We start from the raw sequence: 19,691 nt of genomic DNA, 5'->3' as shown, positions 1-19,691 counted from the left end.
AATGCTATACAGCACTGTAAACATGGCACACACTGGGAATAACCAAGGCAAGGAGACAGGGAGTTAATAAAAGCAAGCTGCTGCTACTGTAAACCCTTTCCTCTTCCACTCCAGTCCAAAGCCCCCTGCCACAGTGCTTTAGGATCACCACCACTGACCAGAACGGGTCTCTTTTCCTCCTTCTACGCCTTCGTCTTCTTAATGCCTATTTCTACAGCTGTTTCTAAAGTTCCATTCTTACCCTAACTCCCCAAATTCCTTCAACAGCTTTTTATCGCCTACAATAAACTTGCTGAACCACAGCCATTAAAGAAACCCATTAACCTAGTGCTTCTAGACCTACTGCTGCTTGCTTCTGTCACTGGGTAGACTGGGAAGGCCACAGAGGCTCACTGCTATGTGCTATTTAGCACTTTTATCAAGGAATTTAATACTCACTTATCAGGGTTTCAAGAAAAATACATGACCATAAACAAAATTCCTCATTTCTAAAATTCAACTACTATATTCAAGACCCTTCCCAATTTACTCAATTTGATCTCCAATTAACCATGATTTCTTATTTCTGGCCACTTACTATCAGCCCACTAATGACGTGTATCTTCCTTGTTTACTTCAGAATTTTATACATTCAGCTGGGCTTATACTAAAGGCTCAAAGCAAATGTTAAAAAGGGAGCTACAAGGGAAAAGAGACATGGCACACTTCCCTTCAAATAAACAAGTACTCAGCATTTGAAAAGTTTACTGAAAACTTTTATTATAATCAAAAAGTGACATAACGGGGTTGTAATGAATTCAGCAAATCATTCTGCTGATATTTTAGAACTGATATCAGCTCTTGCCAGGCAATTAAAAAAATTCAAATGTGAAAATTTCACAGTACAGTAAACTCCACCCCAACTAATTAATGGTGGTTAAAAATAATAGGCCCTAGCAAAACCTCTCATGTTACATGGTCACAACTCACAATTCTGTACAAAAGTTCGTGTTATAAAGCTCTGATGTAAAAATCAAATAATCAAGCAGCAATATTTTAAGTGCAGCACAGGGTCTTCAGTATCATTATTTACAAGGCTTGAATCTTTACATTATAACAAAATTTAATACAGATGACTTAGTAATTAAGTCAATGTTTAAAATCTGCCCTCTTACACGGTGACAGATTTCACTTTTTGGTCATCCTTCTCCTTCTCCTTTTCTTTATCTTTGCTCTTCTTTGACTTCTTTTTCTTATGTTTGTGTTTTTGGCTTTTTTCCAATTCTACTTCAGTGCCTGCGTGCTTCTTATGCTTCTTATGTTTTTTATGTTTCTTGTGCTTCTTCTTTTCCTTCTTTTTCTTCTTCTTCTTGCTGTCCTGACTTTCTGCAGAGCTGGCACTGCTACTGCGGCTTCGGGTTTGGCTTCCGGAAGGGCTGTGGCTCCTGCTCGGACTGGCGCTGGGGCTGCTCTGGCTCTGGCTCCTGGCGGCGCCCGCCTGGCCGACTGCCGCCGCGTCCAGGCTCTCTTTTGCCTTCTCTGCCACTTTATCTTTCGGTTCCTTAGAATTTTTCCCCGAAGTCTCCTCCTCTTTTACAGATACGTTGCTTTCGCTGTCACTTTCATTATAGTCTGGTTCAAAAGCAGCTTCGTCAGTTTCTCTAGTTAAGTCAGAGGACAGTCGAGAGGAGTGACTCACCTGGGGTTTAGGTTTGATGGTGTTCTTATCAGCCTGCCCAGTAACCTGCTCCTTCTCCACCTGGGGGTCCGGTGGGTTGAGTACGTAGAGCAGTTTATTGCCACCTGACTCCTTATTGTTCTTCGCCTCCAACAGATGCTTCTCACGATCCTTACAGGGATTTTTATCTACAGATTTTGTCTCTTCGTTTGAACGTTTGGTATCATAAGTAGCTTTATGATCATGAGGTTTCTTGTCTCTTGAGGGACTAGAGCTACTTTTTTTGGAATCTCCTGTTCCTTTTTTAGGCAAATCTCTCTCTTCTCGCGGCTTAGTTTTTTGTCCAGACGCAGAGTCTTTACTCCGAGAAGGAGAGTCTTTTCTCCTTGTTAATTCATTCCTTTCATCTCTACGTTTGGAGCTTGAATACTCTCTGTTGTCATAGTCAGGTTTTTTGTCTCTGTTGGGAGTGAAGTCTTTATTTGAGGAACCTCGAGTGGAATCATGCTTATCTGAAGTTCTCGTCTCTTTGGAAGACTGAGACAGACTTTTAAAATTCCCTTGCTCACTCAGACGGTCTGGATTACTATCTTTCTCTGGCTGAGCGCTGTTCTTCCTCTTTTCCAGGCTTTCCTTTTCTAACACTGAATGATCTCGATCTTTGGTTTTCCCTTTTTCGTTAGATGCAGAGTTTTTTGAACTTTTCACCTCATGCTGTACAATTTCATGGCTCACTTCCTTGGTGAGCTTCTGAATTTTCTCTGATGACTCACTTTCCTTTTCAGTATACTTGACTGTATTTGATGGCTTAGTGCTAACATTCTTTATAACACTGGCAGGTTTTCCTACACTTGATATCGGCTGTGTGGTGGTGGATTTAACATCTTCTTCTTCTGATTCAAAGTCATCTTTATCCCATTTGGATTGGGGAACCTGAATCATAATAATAACATCTTCAGCAGGAGCTGTGTTATCATTATTATATTCTTCCATTGTCTTAATGACAGTTCGTTTTGTATCTGTTTTTTCTTCAGATTTTCGCACAGGACTGCCTCCAGTTGAACTCGTACTAAAAAAAATAATTGAAATATTTTTTAATTAATAAAGAATTCACTATTATTAAACACTGATAAATATAAAAAGCTAACTTAAACATGACAAATGTTCTTTTAACTTTCAAAAGCCACTTACTCTGCTCTGAGAGAGAGATAAATGATTTAAGTGTATGATTATATAAAAACAAATGCAGTCTCCTCGAGGTTTGCCTGCCCAGAGCTCTGCTGCTCCCAGGGGACAGAACGCAGGGCTAGAGCAGCCCTCAGTGGCCTGGGCGGCTGTGCCTGTCCCCAGGCTGCACAAGGCACATTCATCGTGGGGGGTGGGTGGGCAGGGACATGTGGCTCACCCCCCCCAAAATCTACTTATAATCTTATCTTTAACATTTCCTTTCTTCAAAGACAAGAGTAAAGCAGCCTAAGCCCCAACATCAGTACATTTTTAATTAACATATTCTGCTTTATATGCCCCGACCCACCCAGGCATAATCAGATACCTGGTATAATCCACAAGCGTTGAGCTGGATCCTTCAGTTCCAGTTACTTTTCGCCTGACCTTTCCTTTGACTTTTTCTTGTTTAACTTTGCTAGATGTTGATTCCAATTTTTCAGAGGGCTCTTTTGTGTTAGATACATTTTCGGTACTTCCAATTTTTTTACCAGTTTCTCTGTTGAGCTTGATTTTTTTGGCTGGGGCAGTTGATGATGAGATTTTGTCTTTTTCAGGTGTCCTATCCAATTTTTCAATATCAGGTTCCATTTTGCGCTTTGGTGATGGTTTCACTATTTCAGTTACTTCTAATTTAGAGATTTTCATTGACGACGACTCAAAATCTTTCTCTGTACCTTTCTCTTCGGTTTTTCTTTTCCTTTTTTCTCCCTTGCTATCGAGCGGTTTACTCTTCTCGTTAGGCTTCCTGGCCTTTTCTTCCTTACTAGCTGGCTTCTCTGACTTGACGTCTTTGGAGTAGTCCTTCTTCACTTTTTCTTCTTTGACGGGTTTTGTCTCTTGGTGTTCTTTCACTGACTTAGAGTGAGCTTTTCTAGGGGTACCAATGATCTTTTCATCTTTTTGAGAGGAAGATGATGGTTTCACACTGTCAGTCTTTGGAGTCTCCTCTTTGGCTTTTTTAAGCGGAGGTTCAGATCGAGGAGATTTTTCACGCTCTCCATCTAGTTTTTCTTGGGGCCCTTTAGCAGGTTTTACAACAGTTTCTTTTTTGGACACAGTAGACCCATCATTTTTTCGTTTGGTCTTGTCACCTTTTGCTTTAGGTTTGTCTTTTTCTCTCTTGTCTTTTTCAGATATTGATTTAAAAGTGATGGATTCGGCATCCATTGGCTCATCTCTAACAGGTGTAGCATCATCTCTACTTGGGAGAACAAATAATGAGTCCGTTTTATTTTCTTCACCACTTGTAGGCTCTCTTGATTTCCTCGATGTTTCTAATAACTCTGGGTTTAGAAAACCTTCACTTTCTTCCCCCTTTCTTCTTTTTCTGTGTTTCTTATGTTTATTTCCTTTACCATCTCCTGGAGCATTTTCACTCTCCTTCTCTTTTGACTTTGTATTATCCTTCTGATTGTGACTGTCTCTCGATGAAAGCTTTTCTGGATAGTTGCCACCTATGTTTCGACTTCTGTGACTTTGTCCACCAGAGTAATCCTCTCTGCGGCCTCTTGTGAAGGGAGAATTCCTGATGTTAAGTGGTACAAATCTCTCTGGAGAAAAGTTCTCTCTATTTGCTGACGGCCGAGGCTGAGCCCCAGCAGCATAGCCTTTATAATATTTTTCATACCACTCTCTGTATTTTCTCTCCCATTCTCGGTAACGCTCTTTTTCAAATGGGTCTCTAAAGTCAACACTCCTCCCGTAATAAGCTTTCATGTCATAAGGTGGTGGCACTTCTCTGTATCTGTTAAAATATTCACGTTCTGTTTCCCCTTGAGGTACGTTACGTTTATTAGGAGACTGTCCCCTGAACGCTTGAGGAGATCTTGATCGTGAATGATATCGTCTATATGGGGGTGACCTTGACCTAGATCGATGATACCCATGGGATCGAGACCGTGAACGGTAATTTCGACTCTTCCCTCTGCCTCTTCTGGGGTATGGAGGCGACCGTGAATAGGAACGAGAGTGCGAACGGCTAAATGATCGAGAATAAGAACGTGAACGTGTTGAACCAGATCTTGATTTAGAATAAGTATATGAACTTCTTGAATAGGATGAACCACTATAGGGAGATTTGGACCTAAAAACAAACATAAAACAACAGTTGATAGTTGAGAAATATACACAAAATAAAAGACTCTCAGATTCAAGTACACTCTCCTCACGGTTCCATCTTTCTTTACAAGTTTCACCTTAGATGACTATTAAAGAGGCATGGTGACCTCTACTGGAATGGAATAAAGTACACAAAGATCAGAGCAATCACTTGTTCAAAACAAAAGTGAAATCTTAACAATCAGAGTGAAGTGCATTAATGTACCGTGAGTTATATGAACTAATCAACATTAAACAGAATGCAATTAAATTTAAATTTTACTTCCTATCTGATTATTTAAGTAGGAGTAGTTTTTCTGTCCTATATTGACCAATAATCTAGCTTTAAAAGGAACCACATTTCAAGCATAAGCTTTTTAAAAAAAAATAAGTCTCTTAAACAAACTTCCAGGGAATTTTTGTAATTCAATTTTTCTATCAATAAAGCAATTTGTCTTCTACTGTTACTTCACGATGACACAGGTTAATGTTCCAGCAAGAAGCTGTAGCCTTAAGTAAAAGGGTCCTCAGAAATGTAATCTTTGGCTAGTCCCCTATTTCTTTCCTTTCACAAACATTTCCCAATTATTTCACACTATAAATAACTTCAAGGGACAAGGGCAATTTAATCCCCGTAACTGCTACTTCTACACAATAGAATTTACAGTGAGACATTATTTCAAAAAACAGATATTGGGAAATAAGCTACATTTCCATTTCTATAAACCTAGACCGAATCAGAAAAATTCCATAAGTGTGATGTTATTTATATCCATAGCTAATCCCTGGATATTCAAAGTCCCATTTGTAATTCTGTTGTGAAGGCTTGCAAAACACTAACCTGGAAAATGAGCGCCTACGCTCCTTTTGAATCTTTTTGTATTCCATCAATTCCTTAGCAAAATCATTTGTAAACTCATCTAGCTTGGACTTTTTCTTTTCCCTAGTAAAATAAAGTTAAAGAGTGAAAGTTAACAAAAACCATTTAAGAAAACTAACAAGACAAATGTAATTAGATCATGAATGAAATGAATGAAGTTGCCATCAGTTTTCCACTTTACAACTACAAATAACTAGGAATCCCTGAGGGAGTTGCTTGCATGGCTTTGGTTTAATTTTCAGGTGATTTTTCTTCTACTAACTGGAAACACTGAAAAATGTTTCCAAAGATACCTAGTTAATGTTACATCAGAAAATGAAAGTGTATAATCATTTCAAATTAAAACACTTACTCTTCTTTCAGCCGCCGCTGCTCTCTATAGAATTCTTCCCTGGACAAAGGTGGTGCTTGTGTGGTTGGGATGGTATTTGAATGAGCTGTCTGCACTCCCGATGATACCCAAGGTGCTGATAAATTGGCTGGAGCTGGAGGAAACCCTGGAGGGGGAACACTATACCCAGCAGGTGGTGGCTGGCCAGGAGGAAACTGAGGAGAAAACTGTGGTGGAGGAACACCTGGAGGGAGAGGAAGTGTATGGGGAGGAGGAGGATACAAGGGAGGGGGCGGGACAGGTACAAAAACTGGAGTTGCTGGTAGTGATGGGCCTTGAGTTCTCTGGGATCTTTCGCTGTGGTGTCGTCCACGGTTTATACTTCTAGAAAAATAAATTCCAAAATATTATTCCCTCAAACTAAAAGCATCAGAGACAAGTAAGCTTATCTTTTCTATCCATAATTATTTTAAAGCTTCCAAACAATGGAAAAGAATTAACTATTCAAATAAGCATAGGGACACCAATATCATTTATGCATAAAAAAGTTAACATCATTTATACATGAAAGTAACTTTTAAGGCCAGTTAGGGGCTGAGATGATACAAGTTCACAGGGCCTTGTCTATATGGAGATACTATATTTAAAAGTTCTCTCTCTTTTTTTAATTCCTTTGGTCGGGGGGCAGGGATAGGTTTATTTAACTTATTTATTTAATGGAGGTACTGAACCCAGGACCTCCTGCATGCTAGGCATGCACTCTACCACTAGAGCTAGACCCTCCCTCCAAAGTTCTTTTGTGACATTCAGATTATCACTCCACAATGATCTCTTGTTACTTCCGAATCTGTCATTTGAAGGACAGACAGGTTAATTCTCTGTGACCGAGTTCTCCCTCAAATGCCTTCCAAGACCAAGAGTTTAAATGAAGAAAAACCACTTCCTATAATCTTTCTGAGGAAATAAGATCCTTCAAAGTAGAATAAGTATAAGTTTAATGTTTGTAATTAACAACTGAAAATCTGTTTTCTCTCAAAGGGTTAGGTAAAAATAATAGTGCTGGCCAAAGTTTCTGAATTTTGCCTCATCAGAGAAACGGTGGTTTCTTTAAAAGAGCGGTCTTATTTCTAATTTATAGTATATTTATACTATAAGTAACTTTAAATTATAAGTAACTGGTATGTAGCAACAGCAGCAGGGGTTTGGATTTTAAGCCTCTTTTCAGAAAGTCTGAATTAGTAAATATTATCTTCTTAATAAATATGTGGTCTAACAATGAAATAGTAGCTATCTTTCATAAGCTTAGCAATTCTCCTTGAAGCACCAGAAGATACTTTAAGTATGACCTAGACCTGTATGGCTTACTTCTTAGATTAACACTGCTTGTGCCTGTCCAGGGCAAGGGCCTCTATCAACCCCCTTATCTCTTCTCTTGGAAGAGAAAGTGGGAGAAGATTGGGACAACTGAGTCTAGGAGAGAGAGAAACCCAATTGTTTTTAATTGGGAGCTGAGCTGGTTGATATTCATCTTAAATAGACACCTTAAATATTGTCTGGGCTTTTATGACTTCCTTCTACGCTCAACAGAGTAAATGTAAGCCAATATTCTGCTGTGTGCTGACAGGGAGAAAATAATCCTTGGGAAGGAGTATTAAAAATGTAGCCTTAAAAAAAAAATCATCATTAATTTATTTATTTGAAATTCTCTATACATATCATTCACTAGTTTTTTAAAAAAATTTTTAATTTTTAAAAAATTTATTTTCATTTATTTATTGTATTTTGGGTTTTCTGGGTGGCGAGGGAGGAAATTAATTTATTTATTTATTCTTGGAGGAGGTGCTGGGGATTGAACTCAGGACCTCGTGCATGCTAAGCATGCTGCTCTACCACTTGAGCTACACCCTCCCCCTAATCTTTTTTTTTTTAATTAAAGTATAGTCAGTTACAATGTGTCAATTTCTGGTGTACAACATAAAGTCCTAGTCATACATATACACACATATATTAGTTTTCATATAAAAAAATCATCATTTAAAATACTAAATGTAATCTCTTCTTTCCTAAGTCTCTTAAGGGCAACTACTTAAGACTTCAGTGAGGTAAGTGTAAAACAAATGAATCCATTCCGTCTGCCACTGCTGTGCTTGAATTTGTGTTGTATTTTTCAGTGTATCATCAAATTACTGTTTTTCAAGATTTTTAGCGAGCCTACCTGTAGCAGCTCCTCTCCCCTCTTCTAATTTGCTGTGGTGGAGAAACCAGATATCCAAGCTTGTTGGAACTGTGTGAAAAAGGATAAAGAAGGCTTGAGTATAATCCAAGAACTTTCTGTGTGTAGACTTTAGGATACCTATTCTAAAACTATTCTGAAAACTTTCCCTTACCCCCTGATCCTGATTCTTAAACTCGTTCCAGACAGAGGAGATACGAGCAAGCATTACATTTACTTAAAATTAAATATTTTTCTTATTAATGTATTATAAACAATAATTAAACCTCAATATATATTTTATGTAATGTTATATTTTAATTAGCATTCTGTAAGTTACTCTGTGAACTTATTGTTATAGAAAAGGAAGAGAGCCCTTTTATCTGATGGGTATTACGTGGGGCGTTGACATGTGAGGTAAGTAGCACCATTTCAACTCTACAGGTGAGGCAATGGAGGCTGAGAAGTAAAGTCACACAGACACTGTCATTTGGCCAGTAAATGCAGGATCTGGGATTCAAACCCAGGTCTGTTTCCAAATCCTGTCTTCCTTCTACTGATATATTCTGCTAGTCTCTCAATTAACATACTTTTCTGCAAGAAGTTTGGTTTATCTTACAAAAAGATTCAAGTTTTAGAATATAAGCCAGTTTATATAATATTAATATGGGTTATGTAAACAGAAATAATTGTATAAAAACAATAAATATATCTGATTTTTAATGCACAGAATATCCTATAGAAAATCAAAGTTCTCAGTACTTCAGGGCAGAAAAATCATACCCTATAGATTTTTTTTTTTTTTTTCAGGAGAAGGAAGGATTTATTACTTGCAGCAAGTAAGGCTAACACTGAGGATTTTTCAGAAAGCAGGGTCTCCCATACCCTGTAGATTTTAATACGCAATCAAATTTCATTAACAAAGCTATTCAAAATGAGAAATTTTGTGTTTGGTAGCCTTTAACCTTAGTACATGTTTATTTACTCAAATCAAATTATGAAAATCCAAATTAAAGACAGGAAAAACTTTAATCTACTAGGATAATAACTGATTCAGTATTTAGAATATTCTTTCAAGTAATTCTTATCTGTTTCTTAACTGAGATCCTGACAAGATCACCATTTGTTAAGTCATAAAAGTAAAAAGAATTTATAAGAGTTTATATTTTATTATTTTAGAAAAGAATTACTCATCATTCTTTTAGAAAATAATTCCTCATATAGTCTTGAATTTGTGACATTTTACATAAAAACCATGTTAACACGGCATATAGAAGAGTTCACAATAAAAAGACACTCAGCAACACACTGCTTGATTGTATTTCCATTATCTAGCTAGAAAGCAAGCATCTTAAGATTATTTCAAACATATACTCACTGTTCCCAACCTGGTCGACCACCACCAGGACGAGCAGTGTTTATTCTTACTGGACCTTGGAAACAAAAATAAACAAAAACAGTAAGTAAATATAAAAGTACATGTTAAATAAAGTTAATATTATTTTTTTTAAGGACAACAAAGTTCAAACCAAAATGATTTTACTCACCAGTTGTGGGGATCAATTGTCCATGCAATAATGACTGTCCAAGCAAAGATGGGGTTCCAAGTACAGGCACCTGATAACCCTTTAGGAAAAAGCACAAAAAGGGAATAGTTAAAAACAAACATACAAACAAACAAACAACTCTACTGCAATAAAAAAAAAATCCCTTAGTTTAAAAGCCAGTAAAGCCTACCTTCTCTTCCATAAGAGCAGTGATTGCGATTGAAGAGGCCCCCTTTGAATGTTCTGATGCAAGCGCTGCCGCTGGCAGTATTTTATTATCAGAATCCCTGGAAAGTAATGTAATTTACAGTACATGAACATGTTGTCAGAAACGGAGGACCAAAGGCACAAGCTTCCAACTACGTAAGATATGTAAGGCCTCGGGAAGTAATGTACCACAGGACGACGGCAGCCAACGCTGCGCTATGGTATTCGAGAAAGCGGGTAGGAGAGCACAGACATTAAGATTTCTCATCACAAGAGAAAAAAAATTTTTTTCCTTTTTATTGTATTTATGTAAGAAGATGGATGTTCGCTGAACCTACTGTGGTAATTATTTCAGAATATATGTAATTCACACCATCATGCTGTGTGCCTTAAATGTATACAGTGATATATGTCAATTATTTCTCCATAAAGCTGGAAAAAAATATACAGGCAGTCAATGACAACATTTTCCCTATTTTTTGGAAAAAACAAAATTCCATGCTACAAAGATTGAGTCATATTTAAGAGGCCTCTATAATACCTGCAAAGTTAGAAAAAACAACAGATCTGAAGAAAATGTCTACATTGCACAAATATTCTTGTTTCAGGAATGTATAACCTCTGATAAAAGGACTATAAGGTTTCCTTTCGCATGTACTGAGTAAGAATTATCAAAGAAAAAAAGTAAAAATCACATCCTGCTGTTACTAACTCTGTTTATCCAGCAAACCTGCATTAAAATGAGTTAAAGCAAGGACAATGGAAACATCTGAGAAAAGTGAGAGAGGACTGGACTTCTGAAGAATTCCTCATGTGTAAGTGAAGGAACCTCCTTAAAAAGTACTGTCTGTGATACATATGATAGAAACTGGTTCAGCTTTAAAACTAGGAAAGCTTAAAAAAAAAAGAAAAAGAAAAGAAGTTGTGAAACAAAAAAACCCCAGAAAACAGACAAAAAAAGAGATTAAGAGTAAACTCTACTTCCAGCTCGACCACTAAATCAGTCTTAGGTAACTCAGCAACCTTTGTGGGACCTGTTCCGACTACGAATCAAACAGAAGGCTGAAGCACGTCAGTGGGGTTTCTTGTAAAGGTCTACTCCTGAAGATTCTGCCTCTGGAACCGACTCCTGGCACTATTTTTCAAAAGCCAGTTGATTTTTTAAGAATTTATGAGCCACTGGACTATACAGTCAAAGGTCCCTTTCATTTCAGGAGTGGGGATTTTACTGAGTTTTCACAACTCTTCTACGTAATCATGCTCCAAAACAATGATTATTTCTGACCTGTCTGCCTCTACCAGTGTTCATCCCCTCCTCTCTGCCTATCTAAATTGTTCTTAGTCCTGCCCAAACCCACTGCTTTGTTTCCTAATTCCATCATTGTAACCAGAACTGAATTCTCCCTCCTGTGAACTGCAGAGCTGTTATGTGATGTGATTCAACATGTAACAGGGGTTGATGGCGATTTGTATAGTTTTTGACCTTGGGATGCTTAATCATTTGCACATTAATCTCCTTCATTTGCCTGCTCCTCCAGGAAGACTACGTCACTTCTCCTAAGTCACCCACCTTGCAGAGCAGAGTGGTTCTGCAAGCACGCTACGTAGTACAGGCCACTACGACAACAGCTGAAGCGGCAGACACTAAGAACTACAGCCCTGATCTCGCCTGTTTCCTAACGGGGAGAACTGTACACAGACTTACCGGAAAGGCCCATCTGACTTTTCTGAGTGGACTGATATGGAGACTGTTGCAGTTATGTCGGGTACAGGGGCTGGGGCAGAAGATGGATTTCCAGGCACAGGAGGGGCCAAAGAAGACTGATTAGAAGTCAATGAGGATATAGAGGGAGCCGGGTGAGTTGAAGAAGACGTCACTGGAATCATCAGAGGATCTTGTTGTCTTGATATTGGAGATCTCATCAAAGGTTGTAGGTTCCGCTGAATGAGTGGTCTTGGAGGTGGTATTGGGGGTGGGGGTGGGGGTAACTGTTTTCTTAGTCTTTTCGTATAACCGGTTTCATTTTTGAAGTTATTAACAGCCTACAAACACCAAACATAAAAATGCAGAAAAATGTAATGTAGTATTTATTCAAGTACAGTTAAATCAATTAAAAGATTAAAAAAATTTTTTTTTCATAAAAAGGGATACAAATACATTAGCTACCTGTCTTAAGAACTTATTGGCGATTAAAGCATCTGGAGAGACATCATTTTGATGACACGTTGGACATGTATGTTCATCTGATTCCAATAGTGCTGTTCTTATACCTATGTATAAGATTTTAAATATTAAGAAAAGCATAGTAGGGACTCAGTTTTTAGGGAAAGAGTTAAAAAGCTTACATGTGTTCAGTTACAGCACTGTTTTCCAAGCACACATCACTAATTTCTACACTTAGATTCAGAAACTGATAATTTCTTGCTGATTCGCACTCCTCCACTCTAACTTCTCTCTACCTTAAACACAGAAGGCATGGATATAATTTAAGCATTTAAATTGAGAAAAGATGCTCTTTCCCAAATACTATTCTCCTTGTTTAGCTAGTAACTGGATTATAGGGAAAAAAATAGAAATAGAGATTGTCTAGAAAGAGACAAAAACTTTATATGGCCAACACAGGGTTTTTAAGAGAGGCATTACTAGAAAAGAGCATTATAAATAACAGAAGCATTATTCAGGCAAGGAAATTAGAAACATCTACAGCACAGCAGGTAAGAAAACACACTAAATTACAGATGCACTGATTATGCTCCAGTGTAGTTAAAAAAAAAAAATCCAGTAATTAGTTGTTTGTTAAATCCAAGACACACTCTGAAACAAGTCATAAGTGACCTCTTCTTGACTTTGGTCTTCACTGAAGAGGTCCCAAAACAAAGATTTCTATTTGAAAACTATCTTTTAGAAATGAAAAAGACCAGAGCAGGACTGAGCAATGGAATTTTCAGAGGACACCATTTTCATCTGGTTAAGAAGGGACAGACTTAAGATAAGTGGCAGAAAAAAACCTCAAGTACTAATACAAGTAACTAGAGAAAAAAGTCACAAGTAACTCCATGGCAAATTCTGGGTAATATGTTTACAGAGAGCAGTTCTCAATCACACTTAGGAATTTCAGAATAACCTATTTTTCACAGTCTTGGAAAGGGATTTGGGTATCACTTAAAAATATATCTGGAATATCTAAGGACCAAATGGCTTTTAAATTTTGTATACCATTTAAAACATATAGGAAACAAAAATCCCACATTTTACAAAACCTCAGTCATATTACCCTGCTGAAGGTAAAGGAGGCAGTCAATTCTAATATGTAAAAGGACAAAGAGGCTGTTGTTTAAAAAAGAAAGTAGTAACAACAACGGAGTTCTTGCTATAAATGCTCATTGATGAACTTATCACTTACCAGTAATTCATATTTCATTATTAAAATACACAGTACTGCTAAGAGCCTTTCCAAGGAAACACACATACTCTAATAAAATACGTATGTTTCTTACATTCATCACAGTAACTGTTTCCACAGCAGGGAATGACAACAGCATCAGTCATAATATCTTTGCAGATGAGACACAACAGTTCATCTGGGATAGGATCATCTTCTTCTGAAGAAGATGATGGTTCCTCTGGTAAAAAAGGTGGTTTTTCTTTCTTCCCAATTGCATATGCTTCTCTGTAAAAGAAGGTTTTAGTGTTTTAACACTGTTAAGGCAAAGTATTTCTAAGATGTTTATATGTTCTACTATACCATAATGGGAACTTATAATTCAGTACGATGCCAAATTAGTTTACACAAGTGTAGTGCCTTCCAAAATAGGGAGCAGTTATGAACATCCTCCCTTGAACAAAATCCTAAACAAGTATAACAAAAAAGAAAAAGAAAAAAAAAAGGTTAAAAAAAATGGCTAAAAGAATCTTAGAATTTGTAACTCCAAGAACTAAGAGCCAGAGAGATAAAGCGACACCTTCAGTGCCACAAAGTTACTTAAATGACAGAGACAGGGTTTGAAACTTAAGCTATGACAACACCCTAATCACAATCTTCTCTAGCCTACCATGTTCTTGGGGGAAAAAAATTTCTCCTCCATAGTCTAAGTCCCCAAAATCTGTGAAGGTACTAGTGTGAATGACACAACATGGGAAATTAAAACTGACACAAACATTACATAATTAAAGGGGATAATTCAAGGGCAATACGTCACTATCACACCAATAGCTGGGAGCCAGAATTAGACTTCAAAGCCAATGGTCTACTCATATTTAACATTTTAAAAGAGAGATTAATCTATTTACAGTCAATTAAGAAATATTAAAGACAAATAATTAGAATATGCATTAAAAATATAAATTAACACCTTACACATTTGGGGTCCTTTTTTTTTTTGAAGAAATGTATTCTGCAGAAATGTTGGGTGTTAAATATAAAAATAAAAAACAAAATGTGCTATTCTCAGACTTATCACCACTGCTTCCAACACCCCCATCTTCTCTGTAGTCAGGCACATCTGCAAAACACAGGAATTCCTACAGAAATCCTTTCTACTTCATTTAGGAACAGAGTGTGTTCATCTCAATGCTGCAAATGAAAGAATCTCATCTGGACAGAGCAGGGTACCTTAGGTGTGTTATTTGTGTTGCAGTTGCTCCATAGACATCACCACGATTCCAGAAATAAGTATCAATTTGCTTATGCCCCACTGTTCCCAATTTGTGAAAGAGGAGTCTCCCACTGCCCAAAAGAGAGAAAAAAAAAGAAAAAAAAAAAAAAAAAAAAAAAAAGAGGAGAACAGAGGATAGAAAAAGAAACAGAAGAAGAGTCTGAGTTGCTTATCAGTGGTGTTAGTGGAGAGGGTGAAAGTTTCATTTAAAATATTTGGGTTCCCATTTTCCCCAATACTTGCTGTGTGTCTGGCACAAAAGGGCTTTTGTATTTTAGTATTCAAAAGCAATGATGTTAATTATTAGTAAGGGTTCACAGGTGATGTTAATTTTTCCAACACAAATTTTTATTTAAACACTTTTACATCTATACATTATTATATTAAGATGAAGCAGTCTGCTCTTAAACTGTGGCTGTCAAAGTCATCAATTTCAACCTAAAGTTGTTTGCAAGCATGTATGAAATGTCTGAACTAGAAACAACATAACAACAGACTGCTCTATGATGAACCACAAAACACATGATGGTGGACTGATAAAAAATAGATGGGGGTGAAGCTGGGAAAGTGAGCAGGGTTGGGAGTTTAGGAAAACATTAATTCTTATCTGTGAACTAAAACAACGTATTTATTGAAGGACCTACTCAAAAACACAATCTTTTTTCAGTATCATTCTATAGCACAGCCATTTTCATCGTCCTTACCTGCTCCCTACATTTTGACAACAGAGCATGAAGCTGTTCTTAACATACATTTTGTCACTGAGAACACGGGTATCTATTCTCTAAATTGATGTCTCTCAGTTTATGTCCCGAGGACCCCCTAACCCTATAATCTCCTGGAGGACTTGTTAAAAATGCAGAATCAGAGTCCTGTCATATTATAATCCCTGAGATGGTGGGGGGGAGGGGTGGGCAGGGCACCCAGAACACTTAACACACTTTTGCAAGAGATTCTTTTATGCACCACAAAGTTAGAGAACTGTAGTCCAAAGGAACATTTAATATTATGTTGCATACTGTGTGAGTTTGCAACTGTTATCAAAATGGTAATTAAATGTATTAAGAAAAGCAGATAAAATGGAAAGTTATCTAGTTGAACTATGCCACTAGGTTTTCATGTCTATCCACTTCATTAAAAATTGGCTCACAAAATAAAATCTGAAAACACATTAAGAGTAAGCACTAAGGTATAGCTTATAGAGCTGGAGTTGATCTGAACTAATGGTTTATAAAATAAATCATATTTCAGAATCTTAAGACACACAGTATATGCAAACTTATTCAAGATACTTCAGTAGTTTTTTTAATCCTGGCACTTAAATTTGCCTTGACATTGTGAAGAATTTTTATTCTTAAGCCTCTTGTTTCTCAAAAAGCTTAAGATATTTGTCTTGTTCACTTAATGCAAAAAGCATGTAAGATTATGTTGGAGTATGTATGTGAATGAGAAAGAAAGCAGGGGATGACAGAAAAAGAAAAATAAGAAGACCACAAGGGAAGTGGCACTCACTGGCAACAAAAACCCCCAAATCCATTTTAAATTTGCTTTAAATGGAGCAGACTGCAGCCTTTCATTCTTAACACAGAAATGTAACATGTGAAGACTAACAGTCTTGGTATACAGGTTCATGAGGAATCCAAGTAGCCAACTGACAAGCCTAAGGTTAAATAAAACACTGTACCCTGGACTGACTGCAGTCTCCATAGACCACACCGAATTTGAACACTTACGCGTCTATAGTTGGTATCGCGTATTTTCCAGTGTTTGTAAGCATTGCACCTTTCATGTTAGGATCTTTCACTTCCATCATAAAACTTCTGGGAATTCCAGTGCTCTTTTTAATCCTAGGACCAGATTCAAAGTTCTTATCCTATAAGGATGGGAAGGAGAGAGGAAGAGAAAAAGCAGTTGTCTTTATTTAATATTAGCTAACACGCAGTGCTTACTAACTACTTACGTAATTTGTAGAGCTTTACATCTATCATCTCATTTAATCCTCTCAACAGCCATGTGAGGTAAGTACTATTATCTCCATTTCACAGAGAAGAAATAACAGGCTTGGAGAAACCAAGTAACTTGCTCACTCAGCTATTAAGTGGCAGTGTCAACATTCAAAGCCTGGCAATTTGGCTCTAAAGGCTGTGCTCACTTGCCATTGTAATAGAGAAAGCAGTATTTACCAAGAAAAATAATATGGCTAAGAAAAACTTGTAAGAAAAATAGGTATATCGTAACTTTCTACTTGGAACTTACCCCATTCGTTGGGCAATTCTTAATATAATGGCCAGGTTTACCACAACGGAAACACGTGTAAGATGGAGGTGGTGGACCTAGAGGTTTCTTCATGTAACTGCAATGGAAAAAAACATTACATGTACACAAAGATTTGAAAACATGCTTTTGGTTTGGGGGGGGCAAATGACCCACCCCAAAGTACCTATCATATATACGTAAAGTATTTATGAACTTACTTGACTGGGTCGTATTCATGGCCAGATTGCGACATCATTGCTTTAATTTTATCTTCTTCAGAAGCATTGGCTTCAGCCAGATTGGCAGTCTGTTTAACAGGTAATTATTTGACACACACATTAGAAACACATTTAAGACCACACAGCCAAAGACAACACCACTCATCCTGTAAAGAGCAGTATCTACTCTTGCATAAAAACAGTTATTTACAGGTATAACTTAGAGGAGGCACTGGAAGTTCCTTAGGTCATTACATGACGTTTGGGTGTCTACAGGGCTGAAGAAAAGTCTTTCTGGGGGGGCACTCAAACCTTAGACCCTGTTTGTACCTTACATTTAGATTTGCATACTACTTTTCTAAGAGTTAAAAATTGAAATTAAGTTAGGAGAGAAACACTTGATGTTTTTAAACCTTAAAATAATCCAAGTGTCACAGCATTAAGCATCAAATGTCAAGCATATAACCTGGAGGCAGGGTTGGAGGTAGAACAACTGAACATATTACACAGCAGATACAAAAGTCAGAAGGCTCTTTAGATAGTGGTGTCGAATTTCAAATTAAGTGCAAAGCACACGCAGTGAACAAATTTTAAATCCAGCTCTCAAAGATTTATGAATTTCACTTTTAAAGTAGTACATACAACAGTCTAGATATAAGCAGGGTCTAAGGGAGTGAGTCCTAATAACTTGAATCTTCAAGCATCTAGCACTCATATCAGCCATTCACTGGGTTTTGTCTTTACATTCATCCACAAAACAAGCAACCAGTTTTAACATTTTATTGTAATTGTATATACAAAGAATGCTTAACATTAACAGAGCTTAGAACAGCAACATTTACAGAAAACTGGATTACAGATGTTGAACAACTAATTTGTTTGAACCCAAACATTAACTTACAAATACTTAAAAAAAAAAAAAATCCCCCAAACCTCCAAAGCTCCCCAGTTGCTTCCCACAAAAAAACAATCGTAGGAATAGACCAAAAACTCAAATATGTTCCTTACAGTACATAAGAATTAAAACAATGAACTACAAACTGCTAAAGATGTTAACTCTATGCTAAACCACTTTGCATTAAAAAATTATAGATTGGCTTTAGCCCACTTTATGTTTTAGAATCATCAACTTTAATGTTTAGTTTTCCCACAACAGGAGCTTAAAAAGCTCTATTTGTTACTAGGACATTTGTGGGGTTACATTCTAGGGATAAGAACAAAACCTGTAACAAAGCCAAGGACAAGACAGGGACAGCACTAATGGAAAAACCATCTACTCATTAACCTTGGTTGCTAAATTTAGTTTTACATTTCTGACAGCAGGGGAAAAAGCATTTTTGGAAAACTAGAAAACTTCCTTCTTGGCCCTCAAAAATATGCCTATTCTGTAATATCTGCCTCTCTTCTTTTAAGGCTCGATTTGCAAACGAAGTCTATTGTTCTAAAAAGTAATCCATCACTAGTGCTTTCCCAGACAAAAGGTACACATTGTTGAGCAGAAAATTGCAAGCAATCTTATCGCAAAAACATGGCATATACAATGATTTCAGGAGGTAACAACTTGCCCCTCTGCCAAACATACACATTGGTATATTCCTGCAAACAACTTTATACATTTACACAATTCACGTAGTCTGTGTTCAAACAAATTAGGTTGTTTAAAACTTTTTCTAATGCAGACAGACTACAAGTCTATAGCATAAAGAAACAATTGCATCACATTTAAAATGTTGACCTTCATGGGATCAATTCAAATATTCAAGAAATAACCACGCAATCGTCCATGTAAAGGAAAGTTTCTATTTTGGCTGCTTAAAGAAAGTCCACATAATTTACAGCCAAAACCAGGGAATTCCTCCAGAAATTTGTTAGTTTCCAATGTATAATTAAACAAAATGTATGAGGGAAAAAAGCAAGTGTAGCTTCATGTGTTTCTTCTGTCTTGAAGATGAACAACACTCCAACATTATGGTGAGGCTGACAAAATACTCCCCCTATCTTTTCAAAACAGCAACTACTCTTTACAGGATAGTAATAATATGTACAATGTTTTTGCCAAATATCTCCTCCCCCAACCCCTTTTAAAACAATTGTTCCACATTAAAAAAGATATGTTAGAAAAAGATTTATATTTTCAAGAATATATATATGTATATATACCTTTGTAAGCTGGGCCAGAGAAATAGACGCAGAAGAGTCATCAATCTGTTCACAAAAAATTAAACACACATTCAAGTTCCACACTGAAAACATCTGAAAGTGATCATTTAGTCCCCACTGCCACTTATGTTCAAATACTGGGCATTTTATTAGAAATTTTCTAAAGAATGTTATCTTGTTTTAAAGCTGAAATGTAGTTCACCCCACTTATCCTTTCCACACATCTCACATACGGTAAGCAAA

The 19,691-nt window shown here is 36.9% G+C and overlaps 1 protein-coding gene across 2 annotated transcripts in view; it reads right to left on the bottom strand.

The window, feature by feature from the left end:
• Positions 1 to 733: 733 nt before the first annotated feature.
• RBBP6 (RB binding protein 6, ubiquitin ligase) overlaps positions 734 to 19,691 on the bottom strand; it is a 31,338-nt gene continuing 12,380 nt past the window's right edge. The window contains exons 4-18 of one of the 2 annotated variants that reach the window (XM_010986933.3): positions 19,449 to 19,493; positions 17,289 to 17,377; positions 17,071 to 17,167; positions 16,548 to 16,687; positions 13,657 to 13,829; positions 12,326 to 12,429; positions 11,864 to 12,201; positions 10,142 to 10,238; positions 9,952 to 10,030; positions 9,783 to 9,837; positions 8,408 to 8,476; positions 6,214 to 6,576; positions 5,823 to 5,924; positions 3,210 to 4,967; positions 734 to 2,726 (exon numbers count right to left, since the gene is read on the bottom strand). In XM_010986933.3, coding sequence (XP_010985235.2) covers positions 1,151 to 2,726; positions 3,210 to 4,967; positions 5,823 to 5,924; positions 6,214 to 6,576; positions 8,408 to 8,476; positions 9,783 to 9,837; positions 9,952 to 10,030; positions 10,142 to 10,238; positions 11,864 to 12,201; positions 12,326 to 12,429; positions 13,657 to 13,829; positions 16,548 to 16,687; positions 17,071 to 17,167; positions 17,289 to 17,377; positions 19,449 to 19,493 — 5,085 coding nt within the window. In that variant the 3' untranslated portion in view covers positions 734 to 1,150. The remainder of the gene's footprint in view (positions 2,727 to 3,209; positions 4,968 to 5,822; positions 5,925 to 6,213; positions 6,577 to 8,407; positions 8,477 to 9,782; positions 9,838 to 9,951; positions 10,031 to 10,141; positions 10,239 to 11,863; positions 12,202 to 12,325; positions 12,430 to 13,656; positions 13,830 to 16,547; positions 16,688 to 17,070; positions 17,168 to 17,288; positions 17,378 to 19,448; positions 19,494 to 19,691) is intronic. The other variant, XM_031433033.2, reaches the window with a different exon arrangement.

The sequence above is a fragment of the Camelus dromedarius genome, chromosome 24 (assembly GCF_036321535.1).
Source record: "Camelus dromedarius isolate mCamDro1 chromosome 24, mCamDro1.pat, whole genome shotgun sequence".
NCBI lineage: Eukaryota > Metazoa > Chordata > Mammalia > Artiodactyla > Camelidae > Camelus > Camelus dromedarius.
Note: the sequence above shows the minus strand (reverse complement) of the source record. Positions and strands in the feature narration are given on the sequence as shown.